The following is a 21,304-nucleotide window of genomic DNA, read 5'->3' as shown; positions in this document are numbered from 1 at the left end:
CCTCCCCATGCTACCCTCAGCACTGCCTGGTGTACAGCATTTTCTCCATCCCAATATGCAAACTGGTCAAACAGGTCAACCCGGACACCTCTAGGTCATTGCAATTTCCGATCCGATAAACCGTCAGCCACCAGAAAGTGTGGCTGTCGTGCAGGTCCTCGCACATCTCGCAGCCCCTAGCTGGGGACCGCTGGCTCTAGCAGTCACGTCAGGAGAGGGGAGGCTTGGTCTGGCTTGGGTGGGATGTCTCCCTCTCTCCTCCCTATCGGGGTGGCAAACCGGGATGCATCTCCTCATCCTCCCCTGGGGCAGGTTGTTGGCAGCCAGTTGAGGAGCACTTGCATTGCAAGGCGGGTTGCAAGTTGCATCTACCAGGGCAGAGCAGCTGCCCATTTCTTAGCCAAAAAAGCCATTAAACGAGACAGGAGTGCCTTATAACCTACTGCAGCTAAGCCCAACAGGTTTCGGCTACAAGCCACCCCAGATCCCTCCTGACATCAGTGAAAACTGCTTTCTTGGAAGCACGAATTGAGAAAATACGTTGCTCAAATGGATATACCACATTTCTGGGAAAGCTCCTGCTGAAGATGAAGCAGTTGGGAGAAAGGAGTTGATTCATCTTTGATTCAAAATAGCTTTGCCACCACACCGTGTGGGGGAGGCAAGGGAGAAGGCAGTTTGGTGAGACACGTGCTCACACCATGTCCCTGCACCGCCGCTGACACCCAGAGAAACCAAGGAGTCACCCAGATATTGGCACAGCCGCCCCAGAGGAGGGACTCGGCACCCGAACTGCCCCGCGCATCGTCTGGTGCATTCGCCTAGCACCAGAAACGCAACTGAAAGGCTGAAACTGCGAACAAAAAGAAATCTTCATTTCCCCCCCCAATATTATAAAACAACCTTAAGGTAAAAATATTTCCTTCCAACAGGTGCAGAGCAAGAAATTTCAATCCTTTCAATGCTACTTTCTAATTTTACCTATATTTTAATTAATTTACATTTCTATAGGACCCATTTAAAAGGAACTGGAATCCAACTGAAATTTGTAAAATTTCTCAAATATTCTGATTGACCCAAAATTGCTCTTTGAAAAATTAATCAAGAACTTTTGATTTTCATCCCTAACCAGGATAGAAGAGAAAAATCTCAATGTTTTTCATACAGCACGGGCAACAACATGGTTAAAAAAACCTGAACTAGTTGTTTAGCCTATACACAGTTTAAAGTAAAATTAACGTCTCCCCGCATTTTTGCTGTTTCTTCTGGCTGAAGTTGCACTTCAAGGCCACACCTTAGCAGTTCCTCATGCTTTGGAATACGATGCAAAAATTTGATTAAAAAAAAGTAAATCTGATGCGGGTAATTTTCCATCGTTCTAGACCCGAGAAGGAAAACATAAGAGCCTGCTGATGCAGATGGCAAGGGATCTGATGCTTCCCCACACTAGTTAAAAGCTTGCATCACTTGGGGTGCCTTGGGAATTGCCAGCCACAAACGAGGGGTGTTCAGGTGAATTAGTAACTGGGGAGCAGGAAAAAAAGGTAAAAATCTCTCCCAGGTGCCCAGACCTGGCAGGAAAGGGCTCCCCTGCTCCCTGTGCTGCTCCTCTTCCTCCCCTCGTCTCCGATTTCCTCCAAGAGCATTTGAGGAAAAGCAGCCGGCAGCAGATGGAGTCCCCGCTCCTATTTCCCAACTGCGCTTGGGGAACCCTCCTCCAGCTCCGGATTTTAATTAGGCGGTTTCGGAGGCATCCCCCTCCTGAGCGAGCGAGGGCAAGGGGAGCTCGTTAATGTTTCTGCAGGAAAAGGCCCTGGAGCAGGAGCTGCAATATTGTCTCTAGAGTCTCCTAATTAACTCTGTGCAGATAACGAGGTAGTAACCGATTACAGCCGGAGTTAGGGAGGCAACGCTTTTTGCTCCGCTTACTTGTGTGGTCAGGAGGGGTGCAAACATCCCTCAGCTTCTAGTAGTGATTTAATCGCAAATAAACAAAGACATCGCTAACGAGAAACCAAACCTTTGTGTCAAGCAGAATTGACAGAACTTACGCCCTTTCAGCATTTGGTTTCTGCAGATCTGCTTAGAAACTTCCTGGACGATGTCCTAATAGGCAGGGAACGCGTTAGAGAAATGGGGGAAAATTCATCCTGGTGTCAAAAGCTGGAATAAAAGGTCTTCTGCTGGCTCCCAGCCTGACCCAGAAAGTGAGCACTGAACAGAAATATCTGCACCACAAATTTTATTCACTGACACATTTGTCCAAACGATAGCAGGAAGAGGAGTATACTGAGCTACAAATGCCAGAAAAACTAGCTGGCACCCCGATGGATTTAAATTATTAAGAGCACCCCATCAGCAGCTCCCACGCAGCCTCTAGGACAGGAACTGCTCTGGGAATAATCCCCAAATGTGAATAAATTTGGGACAATGGAGTGCTGCTTGTGGGAAACGAAGCTGAGTTTGGTGAATAAATTATTTGCTATGAATAATTCACCCTGACCTAGTTGTAATTATTCTACTCTCATTTAACTCTTCTGTTGGCTTCAGAGAGGCTGGCCACGGCCTTCCTCCCTCCCAGGGCCAAGAGAGGAGCCAGGTCTGTGCCCTGAAACGTGGGCTCTGTCTCTGACACACAACCGGACCTGCTGCATGGAGCGATCATCCTACCTTCAGTAGGTGCAGTCTTGCTCCTTGTCCAGCAAAAGCAATTGCATGATGCTAGCTCTGTGCAGAGGTAGCAAGGCTGGGCAGCTAGCAAACGGACCATTCAAACTCTTGTTTAGCCTTCAGGGACCTAATCACAGATTTTAAAATCCACATGGCAGCGACAGGCAAGGTGAGGTGCAGCTCTGGTGCAGATGGGGAGCCAGCCCAGCTCCAAGGTCACTTCCCATCACATATCCAGGAGCCTTGGCCATGTCAGGAGGTGCTAAAGGGAAAGCCAGAGCCCTCCTAATCCCTGCAATAAATCACCCTTGAAATAGGGCGTGCAAAGCCGTGCTTGACAGCACTAACAGAACCACAAAATAAAGTCAGGAGCCCCCTCCGGCTGCCAGCATTGCCCTGCAGACTCCATGCAGGTCTTCGCCTAGAGCTACACTTGGACAGAGGTGGAGACGTGCCTGCTGGCAATGCTGTCTTCTCCTGTCCCCGGAGAGGGAGGTAAAAAGTTGACTCTGAAGAGCAGTGGGGAAAGGCCTGGCTTATTGCCTCTCCTAGCACGACACCGTTCCTAAGAATCACACCCTCAGGCTCTCAAAATAACCCTCCTCCAACCCCACTCTTGCAGTTATCTGCAACATATCTTGACAGCACTGTAGTGCCAGAGAGATTTAGCAGCATCATGGGCATTTCCTTCTCCCATTTTCTCTAAAGATGCACGCAAAGCTCTGTGGTGCAAAGCACGGACTAACTCCAGGTGACGGCGAAGCTGGCTGCTGCTCTGCCGTTATTGCTACTACTGAATAGCATACAAAACCCCGGGACCCTTCGCTATAGACAAACTGAGTCTGCCGAAGAGGCCTCCAAGTCTCAACACATGACTGCAAATGGAGTGAAAAAAACACCACCCCCCTCATCTGAAAATGGACAAGCGATCAAATCTCAAGACACCAGTGTGAAATCAAAGTGGTTTTCTTCCCTCTTTTCATCTGACTGGGTAGAAGAGATTTTAAAACTCAGTTCCTTCACCCTTTTCTCACCCCCCCCAGTGCAGGATAGAGCTCTCCCGGTGCCCGAGCAGTGCGGCCGGAGGACCCCATGCATGCACCTCCGGGCAAGCAGCAAGCCGCGCGCACGAAACTGCAGAGGCTGGTCACGCCGACCAAGGAGAACAGTTGAGAAAGGGGAACCAGAAAACAGCAGAAAGGAAGGACAGCAGCCGAGGAGGCTGCAAAGAGAGAAAAAGCTAAACGAAATGACAGTGTGCACGTACTGAGAAGGCAACACAAACGAAGACAGGGGGAAAACACACAAAACCTTTGCAGAGAGGACTGGGAAAAATATACATGGAAAGAAAAAGGGTGGGTATGTGGGGCAAAAGAGCTTTTGCCGGACAGAACAGTAAGGTTTTTAAAAAAATCATTTGGTTCAGAGGAGAGAGCAACAATAGCACAGAGACAAAGCCCTGGCTGCTGTCGGCACTGACTGAGCTACAGCTGCAGGATGTTCTCCCTCTGCACGCTGGCTCTGTGTGGAGGTGTGCGTGGCTGGGTGGGCTGCACTGTCCTCCCCAAGTCTCCCATCAACTGTGGGAGGACAGCAAGAGTTACACCCGTGGGGGGGCACCCGGCAGGTGTAGGGCAGGGGGATGCTGCGAGCCACACGCAGCCGTCAGCTGGGGGAAGATGCTCGGCACCGATCTGTCTCTGTGGACGTGCTGCTCCTAGTGCTGCATGTGGAAGTGGAGGAGGGAGGGAGCAAAAACTGGTACTGCCTCCCCATGAGGGTTTAGTTTTATCACCAGCCACAGCTGGGAGAGGGCATCAGCCCAAGCTGCAGCCTTACACCATGGGAAAAATCCAGATCTGGTCTTAAGTCCCTATTTCTGTAGTTCAGGGCTCTTCGATAACGTGCAAAATGAATCTGATCACCTCCAAGCTCAGAGAAACCTGATGTTCAGTCTAGATTTGAGCTGTTTGACTTGAACCCATCTCTACTTATGGTTCAGTCATACACAGACACCTTTTAGAGGTTTCTTACTAGATAGGTAAAAATTAAAGACGTCTTTAAAAAAATCAAGAGTCTATATTTTAAAAAGAAACCATTCATATGTACCTAAGTTCTGTGGATTTGTTCTGTAAAGACAGACAAATTAAATGAGGTATCAGCTAACTCACAGGGAAAAGACAGACTAGGGAAGGCACATCTGCAGTGCCTCTGCCCGGGGAAAGTCTGCTGCAACAGTTGAGAACAGTCACACAGAGACGCCACACTATGAACATCAGCCAAAAGGCTTGTTTAAAATGCCTATTCTAACACATGATCTTTTTATCCCCTTTTATTTTCTTCCTTTTATAACTGTACAAGATTGGGGCGGGGGGAAGGATAGCTTTAGGCTTCTGGTACACATGTGTGACCACAGAGCAGATGCGGTTGCCCAGCTGCAAACACCTACTGCCGGGCTTTCAGCAGGACACAGCTCCATTTTAAGTCAATGGAAACTCACAGGCGCTAAAAGGAGACATTGATTACTTTAAAATCATTGGGTTTCTGTGTATAATGGGTACCTCTGTATAGATGTTTATCTATCTACTCATCTATCTGAGATAGCTGGGAGCTGGCATTTTGATGTAGCTGGGTTTCTCCACCTTAGTTACAACATGGTGGGTATGAACTGCTCATAATAGAGATGCTCTTTTAAAGCAGCTACCAAAGTGGCCAGAAACAAATCAAAAGGCATACAGAAAAGATATCTAACTGGTTAGCTTTAAGGTTATGTTTAATTTTCTTTTTATTTTAAATCCTAACACACTGAGGAAGGATCTTGTAGGAAGCCATATCTGAACCTCTTCTTGCTGCTAAGTGCCCTACATAAAGGCAGGCCCAGGTCTGGGTTTAGCTTGAGTCTCTTCACAAATTCTTGCTTTCACATGGCCTCAGTGAAAAGACAAGCACTATTGGAGGGGCTGTTGTCATCTGGATCCATTGCACCAAGCACAGCGGGGTGCAGTAATTAGGCTTGGTGGTGGCTGAAATGATATCAACAGCAAAAAAAAACCCGAAACCTGTTGAGTTTGATGGATGCTCAGTTACACCAATACTAAATGCTGATCACAAACCTCTCCCTCCAAAACTATGAGGTTCAATGTTAAAAGCTTCTAAGGAATTGCCCCTGCAAATGCAAATTTCCAAGCGCCATGTGAGCTGCTGGGAGAGCAGCGTGGCATTAACTGGCGGGGTCTGGGTCTGCTCTGTAATTCTGGCTCTGTGTCTATCTGAGTTTCCACTGTGTTCATCCAGGCAGTGTCTGAAAAGCAGCAGCTAGCAGCCTTTTGGATATAATGCATTTTTGTGGTTCAGTTAAAAAGTTTTTCAGAATAAACAATAAGTTTGAGTGATTGCTTCATCTTACTGTCTTAAATGTTTTTTGTTAAAATAATTTCTTTCACAAGGGTATTTAAGGAGCCCTTCTGGTGTTGCCTCTGTTTAATAGCTTGCTAACTCCTACAGTACTGCCTACTCTAATTACTCCAATCTAATTAAGAGGGGGAAAAAACAACACACTACTGAAGGGCTAGTAAGAACGGATAGTCAAAGAGCTGTAGGAAGATAAATAGGGATTGTATTGGTGGGGTAATTTACTCATTAGCACCCTCCCTCCCCAAATTAGCCTAAATGGAAGCAGAATGAGAAAGGAGAGATAGAAACACTGATACAGATAGCAGAGACATACTTAGAAAGACAAACTGATGTCCATAGTTTCAAAGACCAAAAAAAGGTTACAAAAAAAAAAAAAAAAAAAAGGCAGAAGATCCAAAATCCAGTCTGCTTGGAAAGCAGAGAAAGCACCAGAAAAGTCCAGAACACCACTAATGCCACAGAAAACCAGCACCCACTTCAGCCACGGCACAAAAAGCTGGTGGTTTGGCAGGAGTTTCTAGCGGGGTTGGTCTACCTTATAGGCAACACGAGCAGGGCATTTCTTTCCAAGGCCTAGAGGTGGGGACATGTGTCTCAGCATCTCATACATGTCTGTGTAACTGATGCGCCCGCTTGGAGTCAAAGGGAGGGAGGCAAAAGCGAGAGGACACAGAAATCAAACCAGACCGGGGGGAGGAAGGAAGGGGATGGGGAAAAAGGCAACACAATGGAGCAAATGAAAAGGAGGGGAGAGAAGGGAAAGCAGACAAGAAAACAGAGATCAGGTTAATCAGATTTCTCAGGAAAACAAAACCAAAATAAAGAGGTGGGTAAATAGAAAGGTTTCTCCTCTTCCGTTGCTGTGTTTCAACGCCCAACGTCTCCTCCTCACTGCAGGGACGTCCCGGGGCCAGAGCTGCGCCTCGGCACGTGGGTCCCTGCGGGGAATGATTGATGTCTCTGCGCAGGGTGGAGAGGGTGTGGGGAGGGCTCGAGTTTGGCTGGCTCTCTGGGGGGGTGGAGGGATGCTCCCCCTTCTCGCCCCCCCAAAACCAGTCAATCAAGAGGCTGTATTCACCATGCCAGGGAGAGCTGGTAGGCAGAGTTATGGGACAGGGAGAGATAGGGCTTAGAGAAAATACTCAGCTTCCCTTCGGGGAATAAAGAGTTTGGTTTTCAGGTTAGCCTGCGGGCTATGAGAGAAGCAAAAAGCCAATCCTGGTGTGTTTGCTCAGGGGACAGACTGGGAGTGCTCTGACTCCAAGCCAAGGGTGCAACTCTGCAAAACCTCAGCCAGCCTGAATTTCTCCTCCAGTCTGAACTCAGGTTTGACAAAACCAGAGCCCAGCACTTCATTCGCAGGAAGGTGGTGGAAAGGGAACCTGTTTCTCCCTTACATTTGACGGGGCCCCTCTTTGATCAAGCCAACGTCAACTGGTTGTCTCCACCACCAAGAGCAGCTGGCTGTCCTGCATGTTAGAGGGAACTGGGAATTGCAGAGATTTGGGAACAGGCCCTTAGACCAGCCCATTACTGATGGCATCTACCTTCAGCACACGGTGGTGGTAAATAAAATCCTGCCCTGAAAAGCAAGGGATGCAGAAACAGCAAGGAATCCTCCTGCTTCGCCTTTTTCTGCCTACTGAAACTGGGAGCATGACTGTGACAATCTCATTTTGTTTTCCCAGCAAACTGCCTGCTTATTATATTGTGCAAATCTGTGCTGCCTGTCATCTGAGGAGATGCAAGTATCTTGCAGCATGTTATTAATTAATGTTTAACCCCTGGAAAAGCAGGACAGTATTATCATCTCCACTATACTAGGAGGGAAACCAAGACCTAAGCACCCATATAAAACCCCTTTCTCAAGCAGGACAGCTACAGAAGCAGGCACCCGCACACCAGCCCGCTGCCCTCACATGGGTCTCAACTCCTGTGTAAAGCATTGATGCAGGAGGGGGTGGAAGAGAGAACTTACCAAGCCAAAAACATCTATTCCTGTCCTTGGTAACTAATGCAGTTAAAATACCATCCAGGTTTTATAGCCCAGAGCTAATTTAAAGGCTGCTGAGAAACACAAATTGTAATTACAGCCAGTGGCTTTCCCCCTGGCTTCTCTCTTCTGCCCCTGCTCCCTGGCTGGAGGTACAGGGTCTCATGCCTTCTCTGCAGTGCTTGTTAACTCCTAATCCCCAGTCAGGTGTGGAAAACCCCTGGGCTGGAGTGAAAGAGAAAAGCAAGCTCCATGCTGGCTGCTGCCACTTCTCTCTCCTTCATCTTCTGCTCTCCATGCACTGACTGCAAGAAAATCCCTGCCTGTAACTGGGACCCCACTGAAGGCCAGTGTCATCCTGTGCTGATTTCTTGGCAAGATCTGTCCTCAATTCCCCACTTCAGCTCCCAAGGACAGTATACTTTTCCCGTGCTATGAGGCAGGAGGTTTCACTGGATGTCCATCATAGCTTACGATCTCAGAGACACAATTTTGCTCCCAAGGCAATCTCTGGCTGTTGCTGTTGCACTGTGAAAAGCTCATCCCTTCATCTCTCCCCAGCCTAGGTAACCATCCCACTCTGCTGCCCGGTTAACCGGTGCCCAGATCAAATGTCTTTTCAGCTCAGGAAAGGGAAGAGTTCAAATGTTGGTCATTCAGCTGGAGCGACAATGCTATGGAAGCCCAAACAAAATGGACTTGCTACTCCCTAGACACCTTGGGATGACATTTCTCTCCGGCATGTATATATAGAGAGAGTGTGCTGTGCTGCTTTTCCCCAACACTTCCCACCTAGACCCGGCAGGATGGAAGCTGGAGGGTTCACTGTCTCATAAAGCTGCCTGTCTCCAGCCAGCTGGGGTGTGGGAGGAGACGGGGAAGAGATGCATCGAGGGAAAAGGAGGCAGTCAGTCAATCATTCCTTTCTTCAGGCAAGGGGTTAGTTACGTTACGGTTTCTTTTCTGTACTGTTTGCATTTGCACTTGGGGGGGGGGGGGGGTAAAATGAAACAAAACCAGAACTGAAAATGCTGGAGGGAGTCTCTGAAGTTCCAAACCTTGTATGCCACCCTATGAGGGCACTTCTTTCCTAAGCCCAGGGGTGGAGCAATTACACGTAACAAATTGTACATATCCTTATAATGAATCCGGCAACTGGAAAGAAAACATCAGATGTTATGACAGCAAAAACCGAGAGGAATCAGTTTTTCCCCAGGCAAACAGGAGAAGTTGGAAGGGCAAAACACGCTGAAAAGCAAGGTTAGTCTGACAGCAACTGGGCTTGCAATGAAGGAGGCACTTTAACAGAGAGAGAGAGAGAGAGAGAACTTCCAGCTGCTCAACAAAATCTATATCCTTGGATTTTCTTCTGTGAAACCGTCAGTGCCATGTGCAAGGCTTTCCAACCACTGCATTTGGTTACCTTTATCACTAATGTTTTACTGTGCCTGAGCATCTGCCTGCAGACGGCCCCTACCCACCGCCCAGGTGCTGCAGCAGCCCAGCAAAACCAGAGCCTGCAGCACACAAATAGCCTATTTGATGGATTATTACTGGGATTCAAATTAGCTGGTTCAAAAGAGCTTGGGAACTTTCACCTCCACTGTTACTACCTACGTAACCCCAGCAGGTCTGTACTCTGCTTCATGGGCAATAAGCAATTTGCTGGAAGTCCAGAAATTGCCATCTCGAGAGCCGTCTTGGCCATTGGCACTGGGAAAACCCAGCCTTCATTACCAGTAGGTGAAATCAGATGCCTCGAGGTAGCTTTACGGTCAGTCTCATTAACTCCCAACAATATTTTCAGCTGATTTAACAGCAGGATTAGATTTCTTAATCTTTTGTAAGTAACCAAATCATGTACAAAAAGAGCTGTGCTGAACTTCAAAATGACCTCTAAAGAAAAACGAGATGATTCGGCTTCACTATGTTTATTTTGGTAGTTATATAAAGAAGGCTGGAATATCTTGGACCTTCCTTCAATATTACTGCTTTTTTGGATGTGAAAAATTAAGGTCTATTCAAAACCTTCACAATCAACTCAAAGCTATTAATTCAGAAACAGATCAAATGGAACTGTGCGAGTCTTGGCTGCAGGCCTAATCATGGTTATAAAAAGTGTATCGGTTTAAGTGAGTCAAGTTTACCGAAATTTTATAAAGGTTTTGTAAAATCAGCCTGTAGAAAATATATATGAGCAATTCCCCGAGCTCTCTAAGAGTTTGTGGAAGGCTTGAAAACCAGCAGAGGTATGGCATCGGAAGGTCATGGCAGCAAATTATGACAAATTATGACAAACAAGGATTCTTTCCCGAGTTGTTTAAATCAATTTGAGTTTTGTTTACTTTCATCAGCATCCCTTTATCTCAGATAGCTAAGAAACTGCTCTCCCTTGGGAGCACCTGCACCTCCTCCTGATCACTGAAGGTGCTGTCAGTGGCATCTCCCTTGGCTCTTGGGAGCAACTAATGGGAATGGGATGGCAAGACCAACATTTCCAGTACCTCTAAGGGGTATGCACTGGGAATAGGGGTATAAGAGAGATAAAGCACTCACTTTATATATCTTGAACAAATAAAAGCTCATAGAAATCCAATTTTCTTTTCTCTCCCAGTTCATCCTTAAATTCAGTGTTTTCACTCCTTTCCTGATTAACTTCCAGCCCCAGAGCAAACTGCTGTGTGCACCCCATTTCTCTCGCTCTCTCTTTTTCTGTGAGCCCAAGGCTTCTGCCACCCCTAAATCCAACAGTTTCCCCATACTTACCCCTACTGAATGTGACACATATCTAGAACAACAGCTGCTAGCTCCTTTTTTTACTTCCTTTTGAATGTTTTTCCCCAGGAAAGTTTACAGAAAGTTGGTTTTCGTAACAAAAACAAAGGTGATATTGGAAATAGGTATGTAAATACACACATATTAAGCTTATATTTAAAATATTATCTATATAACAAAAGTATAACACCACTTGTACTTTCTACCCATGCAGCATCTTTCATCGAGGGTCTCAAGCCACGGAAAGTGGACCAACACTGTAATTCCCTTTTCCTTGGGACAATCAAAGAAGAGACTTGAGAGAGGCGATCAGTCAGTGACAGACGGAAGCAGGAACCAGCTCACCTGCATCTGAGCATAAGATAACACTGCCTGGGAGTCTTCTTTCTTGCTAATTCTGCTATGGTGATTATTTACCATTCCCCTACACGTCTATACTGGGAGCTGAAATGCTAAAAGGAGATGGCTGACATAGAAAACAAAAATTGGATCAACATTTTCTTTCAATGAGTTTGACCAACTAGTGGAACAAACAGCTGAATAAAGCCCTGTGTCTTCAGATCAAAACAGGGTGTGCTGCTAGGAGCCATACCTTAAAAGACAAGTTATTAAGCTCAGTCCATGGATAGCTATCGTGAAATATCATGTCCAGAGCTTCACAGAAGTTCAGCCCAAATGATCAAAAGATGTGTTCTGGCCTTAAACTGTGAATGGATTTCAGATTACTTTTAAATTGCGGAAACGTTAGTCCCACTTATGAAAACACAAGTGATTTCAGTGGAACTATTCACACACGGAAAATCCAGAACACGCACATGTTTTAGGATCAAGCCTCAAGCATCATGTCTTGGCTGTCCTTTGATTCGCACTTCTGCCCCCGGTCACTCTGCCAACATCAATAGCTTCACACCAGAGCAAAACGGGAAGAAGGTCAGAGAAAAACAGAATTAGGATCTTAATCTATGACATATTCTGTATTAACAGCTCTAGAAGTGACAAGGTCTGGTCCCTGAGTGACTCAAAAAACATAACCTCTGTGCTCAGAGTTAATAGAGCAAGCAAATCTTTCTGTAAACTTAATGCTTGTGCCTCTTACGGGTGGAAAGTTCCTGAACACATAAACATTAAAAAAGCACATTGATACTAATTTTTCCCTTGCAGGTGTGTTACTCCTCCCACGGATGCTAATCAGAGCCAAGACTTTTTTTAAGGAGAGAACGGGCACTCCCAAGTTTTCAGTCTCATTGAGATTTTCTAGTGGTAAGAGATAGGACTGGATTTGAAAAAGGAAAAAAAGCTATTTACTGCCTGCCAAATACCCACAAAGGACTTGTCTGTATTACAGAGCACGTGGTAATGAAAATCTGCTTGGAGATTACAAGCTGCTAGTATGTGTGGAGTATATATGCAGGCTCGTAGTATGGATGGCTTTGAGCTAGTTAAAATCACACACAGTTCAGGAAAATGCAGTCATTTTGGAATAGGTTTACATTTAAAGTTAGCCTAAATCCATTTAACTGAGATTTTAAAGCAGCTTAATTGCATCCTAGCAGGGAGTTTGAGATGCTGATTATACAAACGCTTTCTGCATCTGTCTCTACTGAAGGGAAACAAAAAAGAGTGGAAAGATTAGAGGAGCTGGAGGCAGCTTCATTACAAATACAGAGGAGATTCATTGCAGAGTAACTCATGGGGAGGAAAATGGATACAAAATTAGTAGGGCTTTAAATAAAAAAACCTCTCCCAACAGGCAAATTCCCAAGGTGCAGAATATCAAGGAAATTACTGTGACCTGTATCTCAGAGCACCTAGAAATGAAAATAACAGAGTCACCAGGAGCACTGTGCAGAAGCTCTCCCAGGGCAATGGAGAAAAGCAATATATTAAAGGCAGTCTTGCTCTAGAAGTGATCACTGGTTAGAGCCGTTCCCTCATTTTTAAAAAATTCCTTAAAATGCTTTTGCAGTGGCTCTTGAGTCTGCCACAGCACAGTGCTGCTCCTCCGCTGCCGTGGTACTTAAGCCCAGGCGTGCAGCTTTCCCTGCGAGTGTCTTTGAATAAGAAAAACAAAGAGATAAAACCATAAAACCAACCACCTCACCGCCTGGCTGTGAGAAAACCGTTTCCTCCTTTAACACGCTCACATATCAGGAATATTTTATCAGAGGCTCACTGAGAACTGAAATGCTTCCAAAGCTAGGCTTATTGCATTTTCTTCTTATTTCACGTCTTATGTTTCAACTGCAAGTCCAAAAGCTAAAATATTATTTCGAAGAACAAAATTGTCTTCTACAAATTGATGTCATTAGAAGGAGACTTCCAAGATCAAAACATTGGGTTTGATGAGAAACGTCTGTTTAAAAATCATGCTTTCAGCAAACCACCCTTACGCTGAGAAACATCGTGTCACTCCCTGCTGCCTCACGGGTGGGTGAAAGCAAACGATGAAGTCTGAGCCTGTAGCACGTGACTCAGATGCAAAGCAGTGGGGCACATCATCTCCTTTGAAGCGAGAGATAGCACCTTGAAAACTTGAATTTTTTTGTGTGTGTGGCCTCAGGTCTCTGCACAGGATTTGTGAAACCATTAAGGTGGTTCTCAACTAGGAGAGAAATGCTGCACAAGTGAGGTATAACAAGGCCTAGCCTCTCGAGTTACCTAAAGTGCTGCCAATGGCAAGCTTCAACATATTTTTATCTCCAAACTGGGATGCAGAAACCAAAGGCAATCAAAGCTCCTTTTGGAAATGCTAAACAGTTTTTCCACTTCGCCATTTAGCCAAGATCATTTGAATTTACCTTATTAATTTTTGGCCGTGTGTGTGGGGGGAGGAGGGTGCGTTTTGCTTTCTTGATTTGTTGGTTTATGTCTATCTCATGTCTATTTGAAGGAAATGCCCTTGTAATGACATCAGGTTTGTTCATCTCCAGTGCACAGTGAATTGAAATTGGAGCATATACCACCAATGTTACCTCAAGCTTTTGAGTTGTTTTCTTTCTGGAGCCGTACTCACATTAAAATAGCCTGTTTGTGTATAGGTAACGTATTTATACACAATGTATATCCTTTTCTCCACATATAACAGCGTACATACCAGGCAGCTGGGTCATATTCAGCCCAGACACGAACAAACTCATCCAAATGATGGGGCCCAAGGATGGAGGAGTCTCTTGTCAGGTATTCAAAATTGTCCATAATCACAGCCACAAACAGGTTTAACATCTGCAGAGAGGAAGCCATAATGCAGTTAGAGAGGGGAGGGGAGGGAAAGGGACGAGAAAGGGAAGGGAAAAAAAGCTGGAAGGGGATCAGGTATGATTCCCTTAGCAGGGTGTGTGGTTTCTCCAAGAAGCAGCGGCACTCTATGAACTTAGCCCTGGGTCCCTGGGGACACTGCTGCCACCTCCTCCTCCCCCACACGCTGCAAGCCCCTTCCAGCTCTGCAGTACACGGCAGGTTTACCACCGCTTTTGACCACGGACAGTTTGGCCGCGGCCCCATCACGGGTGATGCCCTACAGCATGATCCATCCCAGAGCCCGACTGGCTCAGCACAGACCAGCCCACGGGTGCAGCGGCTGCTTCACCAACCGGGTGACGTGAACTCTTCCAGCACTTTCATATCAAGGCACATCAAGACAAGAACAGCTAGAAGAAAAACCGTCCTTCAGCCTGAACGTCCTATTTTAGGCTCATAACAATTCAAACCTTCAAAGATCCCCAGAAAGACGAGGGGCAGGACACACAAAAGGCTCCTGTCCCTAATGGCCGCTGTCTAACACAGAGCCCAGCAAACGCTTCTGGCATATAAAGATTCTCCTCTTATTAAAGCCAACGGAAGAGTCAGGAGGATTTCAATGGGAAAAGATCAAGCTGCAGCCAGCAGAATGGAAGAGCAGGAGGGCAGGCGGGAATGGATGCTCCTGTGCCGGATAAAGACCTGACTGGCACAAGGCCCCTTTCTACCTTCGTTGTGTCTTTTGTAGGGAGGCTGAGCTGCTGCCGTGAGCACGGCTCCTCTGCACCACACTCAGCAAGGAGGACTGCGGCGAAGCAGCCTGTGAGCTCTCGCGCGGGGATGAGCAGAATTAAACTGAACATGGACGTCCTCGCCTAGTCTGCCGCTTGTTAAAAGAAACACAGGCAACGGAGTTTGGGGTTTGTGCAGTTTTAAAGAATTCATATTCCTGTGTGATCTGGAGGGAGAAGGGGGTCTTGGCGCTTGCCGGGACACGCGATCCGCCAGTACAGACAAACACAGTCCTTAATGAATCACCATATCACCACCAAATGCTAATCGGGGACCTCCTAGACCTTTAGTCCATCTATTTTTTAGAACTCACCCCAACAGAAAGCCAGGAGCAGAACCCAGCCCCCAATATCCTACACAAGGCACCGAGGTACCTCACACCACCCAAGGGTCTTCTTCAGGCCAAGCTGAAGAGCACAGAGCTGAGCACACACCAGCCCTGCTAGTGCCTCAGCTGCAAACAAGGCTTCTGCCTCTGCAGCAACGTGCGTGAATTCACTCCTGCGGCTGAGCGTTAGGGCTTGTCAGCTCAAACGCAGCGCTACGTCAAACAACTCTGCTGGGTTTGGGGAAGCAAGCCAGTACTTCGTGCCACCCCGGTTCCTGGATGCTGGCAGGGTCTGTGCGCAACACAGCCTAGAGAAGCCCTAGGATCTCACTGCGGTGCACCATGCAGTACTGGAGAGGGATGTCCACACCAGCTCTCAATAAGCTGCTCAAAGGCTGCAAGCACTATAACCACATCAGCAGGGCTCACCCACGTGCTGCAGGTACCCCACGCGTAAGACAGTACCCCCACAGCATCAAGAGACAGCAAAACTTTCGAGAGTTTGCCCCTTGATCTCAAGTCCCTTTCCATTGCTCCCAGCTCCAGCCATGGCTCAGTGCAGTTTTCCCTTGCTTGCGTACAGCTGTCTCTAAAGTTCCTGTATATTTTTAAATTTCAATTCATATTTTTCAACAGTGTAAATTTCAGGAGGAAAATTATGTCAAGCTGGACATCCACAGAGAGCCAGAAACAACATTTAAAAACAAATACGTTATCCAATTCCCCCCCCAATCTACGGTGTAACAACATTGAACAAACCATAAAAACGCGCCCTCCTGGCAAGGCTGTGACTCCGTAATGCTTTAATCGCTTGTGGGGAACCACATGTTTCATTGCAATGAAGTGCTGAACGCGCTTTAAGAAATGAGTTACAGCCCTGTCCCGTAGCAGCCCAGCTGCTTGGCTTTCCGCTGCCTATTTTTGGAGCCTGCCCTCCCTACCTTTGCTCTTCGCGAGGGCTCTCCCCTCTCTCTGCCAGCAAGCCCAGGGTGCAGTTTCATGGCGTTTTCTGGGAGCGCTGACTCAGGGACAAAGCTCACACAAAGCTGTATTTTGTACAGATGTGCTCCAGCCTCCAACTCTGCTACTACATTTGTAGTGGGACGGCAGATATGAGCCAGGGAGGGTGAGTCTGGGGGGGTGTTGTTTGGGTTTTTTTTAAAAGAAAAAGCTTTAGGAACAATAATGCACTTGAAAATAACAATGAGAATGTCTGATGTTGGGTTAGGGATTTGTACAAGGAAAAAATTTGGCTTTAAAATACGGAGTGCTGAAGGAATCAGTAAATGGAGCATTAACTTTGTATAAGCTTTCAGTGCTTCACGTTTTAAAAAACATGCAGAAGAAATAAACCACGGGCTTTCAAAGGGATGACAGCAGCTGGACAAAGGATCTCAGTAGGGACCACTGAAGCTGGTCTATCTATACCCAGTATCAAACTGCCACGTGTACCTCTTTTTCCTGATTAAGGGGTCTGATGATAGCAGGGATTAGCTGCACAAAGCATCAAATCTTATATTTTAAAGCAAACCCATGGAACTGAATGTAGGCTTGATACGTTGCTTTTTGGTACATTTCAGAGCTGTGACTTTCATCTCTTCCCGCTTGAAGTTTAATTGGGTTCCTGTCCCTGGTTTTCCATTCCTCTGTCCCAGCGGTGCAGGAAAGTGAACCAAACCTGTTAAAGCTTAGACCCAGCCCCGTATGATGGCCACGGGCACGGATCGAGTACAACAGCTCTGTGTACTTCCATGTCTAAAGTTTTCCTGGCACCGTTGCAGAAGAAAATGATCATTGCATTTATTGGACAAACAAAACAAAACACAAGGCAACAAATAAGTGTGATGCTCCCAGCTCCCTGCTGCAAGCAGTTCTGAACCAATGTTATCTTGGCCATTCTCACCCTGCCCTCCCCAATCCCCTTCTTCGAAGGACCATGTTCCAAATCAGGACAAAACAGATTAATGCTTAATTCCAAATATTAGACCCCCTCTGTGAGAAGAAAGATAAAAAGCTTCCCTTTAAACTAATGACTAAATGATCTCTTTGGGGATTACAGGGATTTTATCACCGGGATGATAAATGGTTTTTAGTGAAGCTGTCTTGAAGCAAGGGGGTGGGAAGGGCTGGGGGGGGAACAACCCCAGCACCTCCACTTTGGGAGAGGTCTGGACCGACTTACCAGGAAGGAGCACAGGAAGATGAACGACACAAAGTAGAAATAGGCAAAATCGCTGCCACATTCATTTTTGGTGAGGCCGGAGAGCGGGTCGCAGGCTCTGTTACTCAGGCACGACAGCATGATCTCGTGCCAGGCTTCCCCCGTGGCGCTCCTGTAGACGGAGAGGGCAGAGGGTGAGCTTATCCAACCCCCTCCCCATTACAGACCTGGGGGGGGGGCGCATCCACCTTGCAGTATTACTGCGCCCAATTAACTAAATTAATTACGTGGAAGGTTGTGTCCAAGTGAAGAGACTATATTTACATTAGGAATTTGAACTACCAGCCTGCTGACATGAAAAAGAAAGGAGAAAGAACATTTTCCTCTATTGCAGGGGGGTAAAAGAAACTAAACAGGCTCAGGTAGGCTAAGCTTTATTGGTTTTATGGAGAATAAAACCAGATTGATTTAAACATGTCCAGTGCAAAGTGCAAATGTAAGTAAACACAGTTTAGATTGTTCCCTTTTGAAGCAGCTAACATCTCTGTTCTAGTGCTGGCTGTAAACCCAATGGAGATGATGGGAAATGAAACCAGGCTTCTCCACTTGAATCTCTTATTTCCTTTAATCAGGCAGATACAGAACCACCAGGATGGTCTGGTTGGTCATAGTGACTTGGGTCCCTTTTTCATGACAGTCTCCTGGGTTTTCTTCATCATTTCCCTCCTCCCCCTCTAACTTCTACTTCTACTATAGGGAGAAAAATAGCCACAAGGAAAAACAGCCACGGGTCTGTCCTCAAAATAAACCACCCCCTGCAACGTGCACACATGGATCGGAAGCCGGGGATGCCCATATTCGCTTACTCTGACTTCCCCCGTAACCTCAATTTTTCCCTCTGTAATTTCTGCACCACACTCAGAGGTGCTCAGTGTAAGCTGAAATAGCTTCCAGGCTACTCTGAATTATACAGCAGATTCCCCCGCTGGTGGCCCCGAGTCCTGAAGCCCCATTCCTTTGTGCCGAAACCCGCTCCCCCATCGCGGTCCTGCTGCCTCTGCCCGCCCTGTCCCACTGCTGCTGCCGCGTGGGTCTGGAAAGGGACCAAGAGGTCTGGACACGAGACTGAACAATTATCCGGTTTTATTAAAATTCAGACTTTTGACTCGAGTGATTATTCTGAGCTAGAGAGGGCTAATTTCATTTCCGTCTGGCTTCACAGAAACTATGCAAACCATATCCCAGGCAAAATATCCAGTTACAAGCGCCGCATAATCCGCAGAACCGAGCCTCGGCGCGGCTGGCAGGCGCTGGTGGGGCCAGAGCCGTTATTAACCGCTGTGTCTCCACACCACACGGCACACATCCGGATAAATGAAATCTTCCCCAAGCTGCCCCGATTTGGAGCAGGGCCTGCACTTCATTTTTGCCGGGTCTGAAAAGGAAAATCTGTCATTTCATTGATTTTTTTTTTAATTTGAAAATGCTTCATTTCCAGGCAGAATGAACCCAGATGGAAACACTTTCACTCTGAAGCAGAGGTGGCGTTGACGTATGAAGTGTTAACTTGTTGGTAATGCAAAAATGACCAATTAAAGGAATTCTCACTTAAAAAAAAAAATAAAGGAAGCTTCATGACAGGAAGCACATCGATCAGTTAAACCAGGGGGTTTCTGTCTTGTATTAAGCTTCTGCCTGAGTTGACGTGGAGTGTCACAGCGCTGGGTGTCACTTTGTGGCAGTGCTGGTGTGTTGAATCAGATCTGTCATATGTGGAGCTGTGCCAGACCAACCCTTACTGCCGAGGAGGAGGAAGCAGGAACGGATGCTTTACTCCAAATACCTTCCTTAGAGGATGCCTAAGTCTCAGCAGCTAAACTGGCATATGCAAAACCAAACACTTATTTACTGTTCACATGCAAGTCGTATACTATTTTATACTCTACTTACCTGAACAGAAGCATCAGGGCTTGGAGGAAGGTACGGAAGTTATTGTGCCGATTAATGGAGGTTTCATCATCTAGCGCGATGTTTCCAAATACCTGCCGCAGAAAATAGAAGCAATTCAGGCCAAACACATCCTCACGTGGACGTTGTCAATAAAGGTGGATCAAGTGGAGATGGAAGGAAAGGCAGGAAAATAATTTGTCGTGGTTTAAGGGATCTCAAAAGCTAGAATAATTTCTGTGCTGAACAGAGAGATAAAAATGTGTTGTGGAGATCAAATGGGGAAAAAAACAAGGTTAATGTGCTTCATCTTCACACAGACCCTTTCCAACACCACAGTTCAGCTCCATCCCAGGCCAAGAAAACTTTCTCATTTCTTTTCAGAAAGGCGCAGCGCCTGAGCTGGTCCCTGCTCTCAGCCTCTTGACGTGCCCGTACCCAGAGAGAGGGACGTGCCTGCCCGCGGGAGACGTGCCTGCCCACCACCGCCTCCGGAGATGCTGTGCTGCAGGCTCGTCGCCCGCAGCCAGTTTGCCTGCCCATGCTCTCCCTTTGCACGCCCAGAAATATCTGTACGCCCAGGGCCACATTCAACACAAGACCTGGCAATAAGGGTGGAAAAAGTGGCCTTTTTTGCACTTCTCATTTACCTGACACCGGACTTTCTCCTCATCCTAAGTCAGGTGTTGATCCTACTGTGCAGGCAACCACCCATTTGCACCCTGAACCAGCGGCACAAAACCAGGCTACTTATGGTCGGTATTAAAGCTAAAATTTTTACCTGCATTCCAATAATGGCATAGATGAAAAAGAGCATTGCAATGAGGAGACACACATAAGGCAAGGCCTGTGGAAAAGGAGAAGGAGGTATTAATGACAGCAAATGCACACGTCAGCCGGTAGCATTTAATTCCCGGGCAGCACTGTGTTTTGCGGCGTTTGTCCTTCAGATGAAGGAACTGGGAAGAGAATATGAACAATTCTGGCAGCCTTCAGAAGACAAACCCCTGGAGCCAGGTATTCATCGATCACAAAACAGTCTGGGCTTTCCAAGGGCTCTCTAAATATCCTTGCAAGCAGATAAGCAGTAAGCAGGGAAAACACAATAAGAAGTTCTGAAGCAAGCACTGGAGCTACCAGCAGGCACTAGCACTTTCTATGCATAACTGTATGAATGTTAATTTTTAATGACCTTACTATAAATTTAGTACAAGAAAAAAATATACATCCAAGAAAAAAGTTCTTGCTCTGAAACAGGCACAGACTGGAATCCCAAGAGGACAAAAAGATTCTGAGTTTTAGCAAGAAATCAATGAAGGCTACAATGTAATTATGTCACGCAAGCTGAGAGTAATAGCTACTTTCCACTCAAGCTAAACGAACAAGTAATTAATGCCTCTTAATTAGTAATAACTGAAAAATTGAGAAATCTTGCCCTAGGGCTAGACTGCGTGATGCTCGGGGCAGGAGAGGGGTTATGCAGCCCACGGGGAGCCCAGTAGGAAACATGAGACAAAGGGCTGCTGTGGTGTCTGCGGGACGCCGTTGCACAAGGGACAAGGACCCAGAGCTCAGCGCTGGGGGGAAAGGCAGGCAAGCAGCTCCCCATGCAGCCCAGGAACCATCCTGGCTCCGCTTCAGGGGCAGCACTCTGCACACACACTTTGGAAAGGGTTGGGATTATACCGAAAAGGGCCTTGGCTGAGCCCCTCTCCCAAGATCCAGCCAAGACTCCACAGTCCAAGGACACTCTCCTGAGTGGGAACATCTTATACCTGCAGACCCCATGTCTCAGCCTCTGGTAGAGGCTCTCCTGGCTGCAGGATTCCTCATAAGTTACAAGGTGAGAGCAGCAGCACCACCATCTCCATCCACCCTCAAGGAAAACACGACCTAACAAATCTAAGGCACTGCAACCCTCCAAATCGCAATCCCGTTCCATTAGCTGCTTGATGGTTGGGTGAAAGCTGAACAGAAGCTGAATGCG

At 46.8% G+C, this 21,304-nt stretch overlaps 1 protein-coding gene across 1 annotated transcript in view; it reads right to left on the bottom strand.

The window, feature by feature from the left end:
- CACNA1B (calcium voltage-gated channel subunit alpha1 B) overlaps nucleotides 1-21,304 on the bottom strand; it is a 301,750-nt gene that overhangs the window by 19,180 nt on the left and 261,266 nt on the right. Inside the window, exons 34-38 of the mRNA XM_050908179.1 lie at nucleotides 20,099-20,164; nucleotides 19,321-19,412; nucleotides 17,392-17,542; nucleotides 13,947-14,074; nucleotides 6,620-6,716 (exon numbers count right to left, since the gene is read on the bottom strand). Of these exons, the coding sequence (XP_050764136.1) occupies nucleotides 6,620-6,716; nucleotides 13,947-14,074; nucleotides 17,392-17,542; nucleotides 19,321-19,412; nucleotides 20,099-20,164 (534 nt within the window). The remainder of the gene's footprint in view (nucleotides 1-6,619; nucleotides 6,717-13,946; nucleotides 14,075-17,391; nucleotides 17,543-19,320; nucleotides 19,413-20,098; nucleotides 20,165-21,304) is intronic.

Source organism: Gymnogyps californianus, chromosome 18 (assembly GCF_018139145.2).
Source record: "Gymnogyps californianus isolate 813 chromosome 18, ASM1813914v2, whole genome shotgun sequence".
NCBI lineage: Eukaryota > Metazoa > Chordata > Aves > Accipitriformes > Cathartidae > Gymnogyps > Gymnogyps californianus.
Note: the sequence above shows the minus strand (reverse complement) of the source record. Positions and strands in the feature narration are given on the sequence as shown.